The sequence below is a fragment of the Nannospalax galili genome, unplaced genomic scaffold (genome assembly GCF_000622305.1).
Source record: "Nannospalax galili isolate Female #2095 unplaced genomic scaffold, S.galili_v1.0 scaffold591, whole genome shotgun sequence".
NCBI lineage: Eukaryota > Metazoa > Chordata > Mammalia > Rodentia > Spalacidae > Nannospalax > Nannospalax galili.
Window position 1 is genome coordinate 2,387,133 of NW_008330926.1, and position 13,291 is coordinate 2,400,423.

The window sequence follows — 13,291 nt, forward strand, 5'->3', positions numbered from 1 at the left end:
TGATTCCAGGGAATGGGAGGGCTAAGATATGGGCTTGGAAGGCATTTTCTGTTTGAGGGCTCATTTCCTCACCAGTTCTGTCTCCCCAAGGCTCCTGTCAGCCACCCTCCACAATAGAAGCAACTGGGAGATTTCTCCAGCTGTCTAAATCAAACAGGAAAGGACACTTATGACTAGGATGTGAGGCAAGTAGGAAGAGTCAGCCAAAGGAGGTTAGCAGTATTTATTGTTATGTATTCACGAATATAGTAGGTTAACAGCAGATGCTGTGTCTTCCATTCACTCCCCTGTCACCACATGTAGGTACACACACAGCCCTTTTGAGAATTTGGTTTCCCTGTGTTCTCTTGTCTTCCAGTGGGACTTCTGGAGTTTGAAAGTGGAAATTTACAGGGGCCTACATGTTTGGAAGAGGGGAGGCAGCAGTGTTAATAGTCCTGATGAGGATAAAGGTGAATGGCCCTTGAAGCCAGTGGCACAGTCTTGAAACCAGGCCCCCTAGGCAGGTTCTCACCAAGTGTCAAGTCCTTATTTGATACGATAAGGACCTGTCATTGGGCATGAGCAGTTTTCCCATCTCCTTGAGTTCTGCCTGGACAGCTGATAGAAACAGTTCTGGTTGGGCTCTGGCTCTGCACCCCTGCGTCACGGGAAGCTGGGGAGTGGAGTAGCGGGCAGCCAGCATTAGTGCACCTGTGGCAGTGCAGTGGTGGGAGGTGGCCCAGGTAGAACCATGCTTCTCCAGTCTCTCCCTTATGATCTTCTCAGGCTCCAGTGATGAAGCAGCAGCTAAGAATGAGCAGAGATCCGTCTGGGCCCTGTTGGGTGGGACCCCTATGAGGCAGAAGCAAGATTTGTCTGAAGTTTCAGATCTGGAGCAAGTGCTCATAGAAGCCAGCAAGCGGCCAGCTCCTAAGGGCTCAGCCCCAGGGGTGGGGCCTGTAGTCCGAGGCAGATCTCACATGGTCGGGGTAGTCCAGGCGGCTCTCGGAAGCTGTGAGCATGCGCTCTGGCTCCACCACGAACATGTAGTAGAGGTTCCATACCAGCATGGCCAGCAGCGGCAGGAAGGTCAGGCCATAGCCAAAGCCTCTGAAGGAACGGCCCACAGCGAAGGTCAACCAGTATATCAGCCTGTAGGAGCATGACAAGGATCGGCTACTCTCCAGAGCCCAGCCAACTGGTCAAGGGCAGATAGTAGGAGGCAGTGAAGAACGCAAATGGGAGTGGGTGTTGTGGCTGCTACTGCTACAGACAGTATGTGTTCACAGTGTGCCAGGAATGTGGCTGATTGCTATATGATTTGATTTGCTTTCTCACGTTCCTCTGAAGTGAGAATATTATTCCCCTCACCTCTTATTTACTTTCAAAATTAAATTTTTAAGTGGGCAATGTACATTTACATGGTTCAGAATTAAGTGAAAATTCAATTTTAATATTCTTCCCCTTTACTGATTCCCACCCTATTCTCCCCCAGTCCCACCCTAGGCAGCCAATGTTACCATTTCTTATGTGTTACACTAAGTTGTTTGTGGTTCAGGGTTTCATACAAAGCAAGTGCTTTGCCACTGAACTATATCCCCAAGCACACACACGCACACACACACACCCGTTTCTCTCCTGCCTTCATCTTCCAAGCACTGGGATTATAGGCTATGCTTCACCACCATGGTGCTGGGGATTGAACCCAGAGCCTCCTACATGTTAAGCAAGCACTCTACTAACTGAGCTACATCCCTAGCCCACTGGTTTTGTTTTGTTCTGTTTTTGAGACTGTCTCACTATGTAGCTCTGGCTGGCTTCCTAAGCAAGTACTGGGATTACAGGCCTGCACCACAAGGGTCAGTTCTCATTCTTTCATAGCTCTAGTGTGTTCCATTGTATTTGCCCTTTTGCAGATAAAGATATCAAGAGTAAAGGGATATGGGATCACATCTTGGAGATAGCAAAGCCATGATTTGAACCCAAGCCTGTTCATCAGCCCTTCTAGCATTTTTGAGAAGCAGGGGGGGAAGGGAGAGTAAGGAAGACAGCTTCAAGAGGGCCTAAGGGGCTGGAGAGATGGCTCAGCGGTTAGGAACACTGGTTGGTCTTGCAGACGACCCAGGTTCAAAGCCCAGCACCCACATGGCAGCTCACAACTGTCCATAACTCCAGTCCCAGGGGACCCGAGAGCCTTTTCTGACCTCCTCAAGCATTGCACAACACGGGTGCACTTACCTACATGCAGGGAATACACGCATACACATAAAATAAAAATAATAAAATATATTTTTTAAAAAAGGGCATGAGGGCCAGGCATGATGGTAAATACCTACAAATCTAGCATTAGGGAGCCTGAGGCAAGAGCATCCAATGTTTTTTTTGTTTGTTTTGCTTTTTTGAGACAGGGTCTCCCTGTAGCCCCAGCTGGCCTGGAACTTACTATTTAGACCAGGCTGGCCTTGAACTCACAGAGTGTGTATGTGTGTGCGTGTGCCTGCCTCTGCCTCCCAAGTGCTGGGATTAAAGGCATGTGCCACTACACCTCAAATCCAGGTTTGAGGCCAGGCTGCACTACATGGTGACTCTCTCAAAAGGAAAACAAAACAAAGCTCCCCTTTTACCTAGACACGGAAGCACATGCCTATAACCCCAGCTCTTTGGGTGGCTGAGGGAAAAACTAATTCCAGATCAGCCTAAGTAATTTCTTTTCTAAAAAAAAAAAAATCTCCTTACATCTCCTTAACCATTCTCTCAAACTACATGCTTCTCACTCAACAAGGAAGGTAAGGAGAAAAGCTTCCTATTTATTTTATTTTGGCTTTGGAGATAGGGCCTCACTCTGTAGCCAGGGCTGGCCTGTAGCCCAAGCTTTAGCTGCTCAAGTGCTGCCCCACCAAGCAACTCCTGCCTCCAAACTAACCCCAGCTCAATTTCTTTTCCCTTTTCCTTATTTGTGTGTGTGTGTGTGTGTGTGTGTGTGTATGTGTGTATTTTGAGACAGCATCTCACTGTTAAGGTTAGCCTGGAACTCAGGATGGCTCCCAGGCTGGCCCTTTCTATTTAAAAAAATAGTGCCCTTAGGCCAGGCGTGGTGGCACTGCCTTTAATCCCAGCACTGGGAGGCAGAGGCAGGCAGATTTCTGTGAGTTTGAGGCCAGCCTGGTCTACGTAGCAAGTTCCAGGCCAGCTGGGGCTATAAGGAGACCCTGTCTCAAGACCGAAAAAAAAAAAAAAAAAACTTCCCTAAAGCTGGTGCAGTGGCTCAGGCTTGCAATGGCAGCACTTGGAAGGCTGACACAAAAGGATTGTCAAGAGTTTGTGACTATAGTGAAATAGGAAGACCTTCTCTAAAACAAACAGCCCCCCACCAGGAGTAAAGGAGAGCTTCAATAGACATACTAAAGGATACCTAAAGCTAGGGTTCAGCTCAGTGGTGTGAGATGTGAGGTCTTGGATTCAATCCTCTACAAGTAAGTATATAACATTTGAAAGCCATCCTACATTGGCATGTCTCTGAAATCGGTTTCTGGTAAGACAGGAGCTTGACCACTTGCTACCCATTGAAGGTCCAAGTGGACTCAACCATGCACGGAACACACCTAGAAATCCCCTGCTCCTCTGGGATTCAGCTACCTGGCACCCTCTACTACCATCACAGCACCCCATGCCCACTCTAGCCCTACTCACCGAGAGATGGCAAACAGACCAGTGAGCAGAGGGAGCAGCTTGAGGGTATCCTGGGGTAGATAGGTGGAAAGCACAGCCAGGTTAAAGAAGTACAGGATGAAGAGCTGGACTGACTGCGCCACGTACTGTCTGTGGATCTCCACTTCCCGCCTTGGCTCTCCGAAAGGCCGAAGGGCAGAAAAGCACAACAGGCTCAGCCCATACACCAGGAGCCCTGGGCAGGGTAGGAAGCACAGGGTCAGAGAAGGTAGGAAGCCTGGGACAGGGTTCACAGAATCTGGCGCTTACACCTGGGCTCTACAGAGTGGGCACAAGTGGTCCCGGGAGGAGGGAGGCAGAGGGTGGCAGGTCTGGAAGGCCCTGAGGAGTTCCTGTAAGATGAAGGGCACCCCCCACATCCAGACCCCTCAAGTCTACTTCCTGGGTGCCCCATCTTCCCCCAAGGCCCAGACTCACCCAGCACAATGGGGAAGGTGGCAAAGACCCCACAGCGAAGCGTGTAGACCAGGCGGGAGCTCATGGTGGGCAGCCTCGGAGCATCAAAAGGCAGGAAGGCGTACGCCCCGTACAGCAGGCAGGGGAAGAAGACGAGGGCAGCCACCACTGAAGCCACTGCCCTCAGCGCCTCGCGGCCCCCACAGCTCCCACAGCCCCCACAGGACCAGCCAGGTGGCCTCACGACGGCCTCAGCCCACTTGCGTTCGGGGGGCTCAGGATGGCTGAGTCCTGCAGACAGGAAATTCCGGCGCTCGGCTTGGCTAGCCTCACAGCGAACGATGAGATCCTCCTGGGGCCGCCGCTCAATGCACCGTAAGTCAATAGGTACGAAGGCCCTAGCAGCCTTCTCAGGGAGCAGGTTGGCATCCTCTTTGAGTAGCTCCTCTGGCTTAGTGGATGGCTCCGATTCTAGGGGCTCTGGTTCAATATCTCGCCAGCCCGGGGGATCCAGAAATGGGGCACTGGGCTGGGGGTCAGCTCCCCAGGGCAAAGTAGCAGCCTCGCTGACTGTGCTGTCTGGACCATGCTCAGCTCCCTCTCTGACTATGGGAGACCCAACTGAAGACTCCACTCTGAGGGACTCTACTCCAGGAGACTCAGCCCCATGGTCCCCCTCTGGCTGCCGGCCATTGGGGACCAAAGCCTGTGGTGGGCTCTTCTCCGGAGCTTCAGGCCCCTTCATTTCCAGAAGGACCAGGGTCTCGGGTTCTGTCATTGTGGGGCTTCAGTTCTGAGGTCTACTGCATCTTCTAAAGGGAGCAGAGGAAAGCTCTGTGAGAATACCTTCCCTTCTGTCCCTGAGGACAGTTCATCAAAACGGGAACTCCCCAGAGCAGTGGCCTCATGGGACCTTAGGGAGAACACAGTATGGAGGAAGGTGTTGAAACACAGGGAGGGGGAGGGTTGAAATGGAGGCAGCCTTTCAAATTGAATGTCATCTAGCAGGACAAGGGTGAGTCAGGGGGCACAAGCCTAGCAGCTGTGGCCTCAGTCAGCCCCACCCATACCTTCTACCCTCTCCACCAAAATCCCTGGAGACATGGCCATTCTAATGCTGGAATGGGAGGAAGAGGTGTCTAGATCTCAGCTGAGAGCTTCTTTCCAGCCTAAAATCTTGTAGGCAGAAATACTGCCCCCCGGACTCTCCCTTTGCCTTGCACATAGAGCCCTGACTGGAACTCTTTTGGCAACTGCTACCAGTGGCTAGCTAGCTACCAGATGTGTCTGGAGGACTTACCAGTTGCCAAATACTGTATTCTTTAGTCTCCAGTCCAGGAGTTAATCATTCTCTAGCACCACCAGAACCCCCTTCACCCCCAGCCCACCTCATCCAATTTCCCAGGGTTGGGGCTCTACTCAGACTCAACTCTACTGTGACTGTTCCCATGCCTTCCCTCCCTGCAATCCACTATCCCACCCCTTCTGGATAGGTCTCCTTCCCTTCCTTCACCCCAACAGCCCCTCCTACCCCTTCCCTTTGGACCCACGATACCCTCTTACTTTATATCTGCGGAGAGGTGGAGGATCCCCAGCATTTGGAAAGGAACTGCTCAGCTCCCAGCTGGCTCTGCAAGTATTTCCCTCTGTTCCCTCCTGTGTCTCCAAACCTGTCTGACCAGAGCAGGTGGGGCCCAGATTAAAGGGGCAGGCCCTACAGAATCTGGAAGCACTAGAGGAGGTCACTGTTTCTAAAAGTACTTGAAAAGACAAGCGCACTGGGCACAGAGGTGTGTGTATTTTAGGCACTTGGGGTGTGTAAGGGCTCCCAGCTCAGAAAGGAGCCGGGGAAGAGTGGTGCTTGGAGCAGGGAGGGATGCCTAGAAAAAAGAGAGAGGTTTTGGTGGGATTTTTTGTTTGTTTGAGACAGAGTCTTCCTCTAGCCCCATTTGGCCTGGAACTTGCTATGTAGACTAGACTGGCTTAGATCTCACAGAAATACACCTAATTCTGCCTCCTGCCACCATGCCCAGCAAGAGATAGAATATGTACATTTGTTCATTCAGTAAATGTTTACTGAGTATCTGTTATTAATAATATGCTATTCTAGGCACAGATGGATAAGAGAACAGAATGACAGTCAAGATCTCTAGTTACTGGGTCAACAGACAATGAAGCCTCACGATTAAATCAGTAAGAGAATTTCAGTAGAGAAATTTATGGTGACATTTAAGCTGAAACCTGATGAGAAGTCAAGAGTATGACAGCTCCAGCAGGGCGTGGTGGCACACGCCTTTAATCCCAGCACTGGGAGGCAGAGGCAGGCGGATCTCTGTGAGTTCAAGGCCAGCCTGGTCTGTATAGTGCATTCCAGACCAGCTGGGGCTACAGGGAGACCCTATCTCATAAACACCAAAAAAAAAAAAAAAAAAAGCAATAGAATGCTAGGGATGTTGGCCTCACGCCTTTACCTTTAATTCCAGCACTTGGGAGGCAGAGGCCACAAAATCTCTGTGAGATTGAGACCAGCCTGGTCTACAGAGCAAGTTTGAGGCCAGCTGAAGCTACAAAGAAACTCTGTCTTACCTCTCAAAGAAAAAGAAAGCAATAGGAATCCAAGTTAGATAGAGGGTGATCTTCCTCCTTTCCAAATCCAGGATCCTTCCAATGCTGTAGCCAAGTACTCTTCCACTGAATTTTACCTCAGTCCAGAAGTTCAGCGGTATCTAATGGCAAAAGGATTTGGCTCAAGTGGGGAGGTCAAGGGACAGGATGGACTAGCCAGCTACTGTAGGACACACCAAGGGGTATATTTCTAGCTGTGAGTCCACACACCCCCATTTAGCTTCCACTGTCTCATTTGGCTCACTGTTCCATCTCTGGAAGCTTTTTTAAAAAAGTTATTTGAGAAGTTTATATATGCCTACATTGTCTTTTGGTCAAATCCACCCCCCTTACCCTCCCCTCCAATTTCTCCCTTATCTCAAATACCACTATTCCCTCTCAACTTCATGGGGTTTTGTTGTTGTTGTTGTTTTGTTTGTTTGTTGTTGAGACAAGATCTCATTGTGTAGGCCTAGCTGGCCTAGAACTCTCTATGTAGACCAGGGTAGCCTCAAACTTCCAACAATCTGCCTGTCTCTGCCTTCTACGTACTGGGATTGGATTAAAGGTGAGTGTCAGGCCAAAGCCATTTTTTTAAACCCATTGGGTCCACTTAGTGTGCATGGGTGTAGGACAGTCCTTAGGTAGTCCCTCAGGTGCAGCATTCCAGAAGAAAAGCACCTCTCCCTTCTCTAGTAGCCATTAATTTGCCAGTAGCTTCTCAGCTAGTGAGTGGTACAGCTTCATAAGCTGCTCTCTAGCGATGCTGGGAGTTTGGCTGACTTGATCTTATGTGACTCTTGTACATGCAGTCACAGCTGTTGTGAGTTCATGTGTGCAAGGGCAATGTCATGTCCTGCAAATACTGTTTGGCTTCAGAGGGGCTTTTACAATCTTTTACAATCTTTCCACCCCTTTTTCTGAGGCTTGTTGATAGTTGTCTCAATTAGAGCTAAGTGATTTCTTCTCCACTGGAAGGTTTCAAAAAAATTTTTTTAACTTATATTTTTGTTTTATGTGTATGAGTGTTTTGCCTGCATGTTTGTTAAGCATACTGCCTGTGTGCGGTGCCCTTGGAGGCCAGAAGAGGGTGTCAGAGCCTCTGGAACTGGAGTTACTGAAGGTTACTTTGTGAGTGTTGGAAACAACCTAGGTCCTCAGCAAAAGCAACAAGTGCTCTTAACAGCTGAGCCATCTCTCCAGCCCCCCCTATTTTTTTTAAATTTAATTTTACAAATATTTAACAAATTATTTTTAGTTATATAAACTATGAGTGCATATGTGTCAGTGCACCAGTGTAGTTCAATGCCCACGGAGTTCAGAAAAGGGCTTCGGATCCCCTGGAACTGGAGTTATGGATGGCTGTTAGCGGCCAAGGGGGTATTGGGAATTAAACCCAAGTCCTCTGCGAGAGCTACCACTGCTCTTAACCGCTTATTATCATTAATTTCTTTTCGTCTTTTTAAGACAAAAAAAAAAGTCTCACTATGCGGCCCTGGCTGGCCTCATTATGTACACCAGGCTGGCCCAGATCTCACAGATTCACCTACCTCTGCCTCCCAAATATTGCCACTAAAGGCATGTATCACCAAGCCAAGCTAAAAAAAAACAACAACTTTTTTTTGTCTTTTTGAGACAGGGTCTCTTCTTGTAGCCCCAGCTGTCCTGGAACTATGTAGACCAGACTGGCCTCGAACTCACAAAAATCCGCCTGCCTCTGCCTCCCAAGCGCTGGGATTAAAGGCATGCGCCACCACGCCTAGCGCTAAAAATTATTTTCAATTACGTTTTGTGTGTAGGGGGGGGGGCGGAGCGCGTGCCACAGTGCACGTGTGACGGTCAGGATAACTTGCAGGAGTTGGTTTGCTCCTTTCACCGTGTGGGTCCTGGGGACGGAACTTCATGTCACGAAGCTTGGAGGCAAGCACCTTTATCCGCTGAGCCATCTCGCAAACCTGCTTTTTTAAAGAAACAATTTTTTATACTTTATGTGTATGGCTGAACATATGTTAAGTGAACCACACGAGTGCAATGCTCACGGAGGCCAGAGGGCGATGGATCTCTGGAACTGGAGTTACAGACCGCTGTCCGAACTGAGTGCTGGGAACCGAACCAGGGCTCTTAACACGAGCGATCTCTCGAACCGCACCAACCCCCTACCCTTTTTATTTTGAGACAGGGGGTCTCGCTATGTAGCCAGGCTGGGGATTTGCAGCACACTCTGCCTCCGCTTCCTAGGTGTTAGGCTTACAAGCCTGCTCCACTACGCCGGACTTCTCAGAAAGTTTTATCAACAAAGTTTTCCTCAAAGACTCAGAAGTCTAAGAGAAGCCATGCTGCCTAGAGATAACTCTGGTAACTTCCCGGGAAAGAAAGCACTTTTCGCGAGATTTGGCGGCAGCCGGTCACTGGCCTGCATCTGTGCGGCCGCTATCGCGAGATTTGGCGGGCGGAGGAGGAGCCGTCTTGGGCAGCCGCTTCACAGCGATGGCGGCCGAGCAGGGTCGGCGGGGGTGGTGGCTGAAGCTGGAGAGGGCACTGGAGGCGGTAGTGGTGGGTGGCGGGGGCCTGTGATCTAGAGGTGCCCCCGGGCCCGGGCACCATGAGCCAAGGCCCCCCTACAGTGGAGAGCAGCGAACCCGAAGCAAAGATCCTCCACACCAAGCGGCTTTACCGGTGAGAGGGCCGGGGCGCAAGTGCAGCCACGGGCTAAAGCGGGTGGCGAGGGGCGGGGCCTGCGGCGGGCGGGCAGGCGAGGGCGGGGGTGTAGCAGAGCCTGCGAGCGGGGTGGAGCTGGGAAAAAATGGGTAGGTGGGAGGTTTGGGAAGCACGTGCAGCTGCCCTCGCGGCACTGGGTGGTGGAATTGGAAAATTAGGTGGGAATTGGAGACTGGGAAGGTTGAGTAGATGAGGAGGATGGGGGTCACCGATGGAGAAAACCCGGAAGGACCAGTGCTCAGAACCCTGCAGGGTTTACAGGATAATAGACCATGACTGAAGTCCACCGAGCTGGATTCAGGTCCTTGCTCTGCCTGTCTCACGTTGCGACTTTGGCCTCAGTTTCCTTTTCATTAGAAGGAAGGATTTGGATTGGATATACTACTGAAGTTCCTTAGGGCTCAAATGTTGTGGAATCTAATAAGAAGGAGAAGACTAATTGTGTTGGCTAGGAAGAGCCCTGAAGGACTTTTTAGGTCCAGAGTGTTAGGGAACCTGGTGACTCAGTTCTGCCTTCCTCCCAGCCTCATGACACAGTCTCTTGTGGAGGTCAGGAAGAACACAGCCTAGAGCTGAATCACCGTAGGATGAAGCACAAGAGATCAAGCTGAGTTTTCTGCCCTCTAGAAGGCACTGGAGCTTGGGGCACTCATTTACCCCAAGTTTTTGCCAAAGAAGAGGATGGCAGTGCCTTGGGCCCCATCTTGACAGTGAAAGACTCAAGAGTGGGTTGTAGTCCTGTGTGCTGCCTGCTCTGACCTTGTAAGCCAGGTGAAAGGGAGTACAGGCTACCCCAGAAATAGGAAGTTGATCTCTATCAGCAGCCCTTGGCCTCTCACTGTGGAGCTCCAAGCTCTAGTCCCCAGGTGTGTGGAGTTGCCTGGAGGTGGCATGTGTGACTAGTCATGCTGCTAAGTGCCTCACTGCCTGTCCGACGCAGTGTGGGTATTATCTGCAGTATTCTTTACTTGTCTCCAGCCTCGGGGATGGCTCTGGCCAACCTTCTGATTTGCATCAAATCTGCTTTCTCAACCCTTACCTTCATAGGATTGACAGACTTAGCTGGTGTGTCTGCTTATGTGACTTATATGTATCTGTTATGGTGTTGGTTTTGAGTAGGGTAGCGTTTTTGTGAAAGGAACTGGGAGGACAGTCCAACTTCACTAAGATCAATGTGTTGTTAGACTGTGGAGCTGTCCAATGACAGCTTCATTAAATTGGGAAACTTCCAAGACTAGCAGTCTACAGAAAGAAGATTTTTAACATTAAAAAAAATATATATTGGCCAGGCTCGGGAGAGGCAGGCGGATTTCTGTGAGTTCAAGGCCAGCCTGGTCTACATAGTGAGTTCCAGGACAGCTGGGCTACAGGGAGACCCTGCCTCAAAAAGTCAAAAAGACAAATTTTTATGTGTATGCGTGTTACCTGCATGTATCTAAGTGTATCCATGTCATGCAATGCCAGCAGAGGTCAGAAGAGAGCATTGGATTACCTGGAACTGGAATTAATAGTTGTCAGCTGCCATGTGGGTGCTAGGAATTGAACTCCATCCTCTGTAAGAGCAGTCAGTGCTCTTAACCACTGAGCCATCTTTCCAGCCCTCAATTTTAACATTTTCAAAAGGCATCTAAAGAAAAAGAAGCAGGAGAAGGGTTGCTAGGAGGTCCACAAACATCAATTAATTTATTAGGCCAGTTAATACTATACTTGTTTTCAAAACATTTTCTTTATACAATAATGATTTCATCAAGACTAGTTTTCGTGGTTTTTCTTTTTTTTCTTCTTCTTTTTTTTTGGTCTTTTTGAGACAGGGTCTCCCTGTAGCCCCAGCTGGCCTAGAACTCACTATGTAGACCAGGCTGACCCTCAAACTCCCAGAGATCCACCTGCCTCCGCCTCCCAAGTGCTAGAATTAAAGGCATGCACCACCATGCCTGGCGAGACTGGTTTTCATTGTTCTTCTAAAGGAGATTTGTAGTTTCTTGTAGAAGTTTATGGTCTGATAGGGAATCGGGAAAAAAAAGGTGATGAGCTCTCTCAGAATTAAGCATTTGTCCAAAATCAATTAAAAAAAAAAAAAACACCTTAGACAAGGGACTAGGCTGCTGCTCGTGTTGGGGCGGTATTGGGAAGAAGGGCTTGATTCTCTCCACTAGGCAGCCTGGAAGGTGTTTGAAGAAATACTGAGCTCTCAAGCTTGCCTGTGAGAAGGTTTTTGTTTCCATTCCACGCAGTTGGTTGCAGTCAGTCACTTGGCCCTATATGGGATGGCTTTAATCCTGTGCTGCTGAACCACCCTATACAATACAAACCTGCTGTGGTCCATTTTCCCTGGCCTAGGATAATGTCTTAGTGTGTTCTGGGGATCAGCCATCCATGGTTTTTGGTGGTTTTTATGTCCACAGCTGTGCCTAATTCACTCAATCTCAGCTACTACCTGTCATCCTCTTGAGTTTCACCCTTCTAGAGAAGAACCTATCTTTGGGCCATCTACTATAGAGTTTCTGTGGCTGTGTCTTTGCTGTAGTGACAGATTTGTTTCTTAGTTTCTGAAGTCAAACCCCTTATTCTGTCACCAAAAGGAAGGAAATTTAGCATTTCTGAACTTTTACCAAGCACTAGCATAAGTGTTTTATATATTAGTTAATTTATTCCTCACAAAGGTGATTATCTTATTCCCATGTTATGGCACGGTGAACTGAGACACAAGGAAGTTGGGTGTTTTGCTCAGAACCACAGGCTGGTTATATATAGAACTAAAATTTGAACTCAGGGAGTCTGGTTCCAGACCTACTGCCTCCAAGCCTGTGTGACTCTTGCTCTGTAGCCTGGGCTGGCCTGGAACTCACAGTGTTGGGATCATGAACTTGTAGCGCTGGAACTACATGTGCCTCCACATTTAGCTCCAAGTTCTTTTTTAAACAAAATTGCATTTATTTATATTTTGTGTGTGTGTGTGTGTGTATGCTTATGCCATGCATGTCTATGGAGGTAAGAGGACAGCTTGGAGGAGTTGATTCTCTACTACCACAGAGGTCCCACAGATTCAACTCAGGTCATTAGGCCTGGTCCACCCCCTCCCCCTCCCCCACCCCTTTTTTTTTTTTTGATTAGCTAGCTTCAAACCTGTCCTCTATAAGTTTTTTGGTTTTTTTTTTTTTTTTGTTTTTTGAGACCAGGGTCTCCCTGTAGCCCCAGCTGGCCTGCAACTCTATGTAGACCAGGCCGGCCTTGAACTCAAAGAGATATGCCTGTCTCTGCCTCCCGAGTGCTGGGACTAAGGGGGAGTGCCACCAGGCCTGGCTGACAGCTGTTTGTGCTCCTAACCACTGAGGCTACTTCTGCAACCTGGTGCTGCTGCTGCTGCTGCTTTTCCTCCTCGTCCTCGTCCTCTTCCTCCTTCTCCTCCTCCTCCTCCTTCTCCTAAAATTAAATGTAGTCCTGGGACTCAAACCCAAGATTTTATGTATGCTAGGCAAGCACTCTTCCAGTTTAGGTACATCTCCAGCTCCAGGAACTCACATGTAGTCCAGGCACTTACACTCTCAGTGGTCCTCCTGCTTCAGTCTCCTGAGTGCTGGGATTACAGGTTTGTATCACATGTTCATCAAGGCTGTTCTTTTTTAACCAGTAGTAAATAAGCAGTCTTTCATTATAATCTAGGAGACTTTACAACTAAGAATCTTTTAAAGATTTTTTTTGTTGTTATTTTATTTTATTTTTTTGGTCTTTTGAAGCAGGGTCTCCCTGTGGCCCCAGCTGTCCTGGAACTCACTATATAGACCAGACTGGCCTTGAACACAGAGATCCGCCTGCCTCTGCCTCCCAAGTGCTGGGACTACAGGTGTGTGCCATCACGTCT

At 49.0% G+C, this 13,291-nt stretch overlaps 2 protein-coding genes across 2 annotated transcripts in view; one reads left to right on the forward strand and one right to left on the reverse strand.

Moving 5' to 3' along the window:
• Positions 1–73: 73 nt before the first annotated feature.
• Tmem79 (transmembrane protein 79) lies at positions 74–6,898 on the reverse strand. The gene is made up of 5 exons (XM_008853618.3): positions 6,694–6,898; positions 5,671–5,781; positions 4,129–4,919; positions 3,673–3,886; positions 74–1,134 (listed from the first exon to the last, which is right to left on the reverse strand). The coding sequence occupies exons 3-5, from the start codon at positions 4,883–4,885 to the stop codon at positions 921–923; spliced, it is 1,185 nt and encodes a 394-aa protein (XP_008851840.1). The 5' UTR covers positions 4,886–4,919; positions 5,671–5,781; positions 6,694–6,898; the 3' UTR covers positions 74–920.
• A 2,257-nt stretch (positions 6,899–9,155) lies between these two features.
• Smg5 (SMG5 nonsense mediated mRNA decay factor) overlaps positions 9,156–13,291 on the forward strand; it is a 28,394-nt gene continuing 24,258 nt past the window's right edge. The window contains exon 1 of the mRNA XM_008853625.2: positions 9,156–9,387. Within this exon, the coding sequence (XP_008851847.1) occupies positions 9,314–9,387 (74 nt within the window). The 5' untranslated portion in view covers positions 9,156–9,313. The remainder of the gene's footprint in view (positions 9,388–13,291) is intronic.

Coding starts and splice junctions, on each gene's coding strand:
- Tmem79 (XM_008853618.3), bottom strand. CDS start 4,885: ATGACAGAACCCGAGACCCTGGTCCTTCTGGAAATGAAGGGGCCTGAA. Junction 3,887..4,128: donor CACCTTCCCCATTGTGCTGG/GTGAGTCTGGGC, acceptor TACCCTGCCCAG/GGCTCCTGGTGTATGGGCTG. Junction 1,135..3,672: donor GGTCTGTTTGCCATCTCTCG/GTGAGTAGGGCT, acceptor ATGCTCCTACAG/GCTGATATACTGGTTGACCT.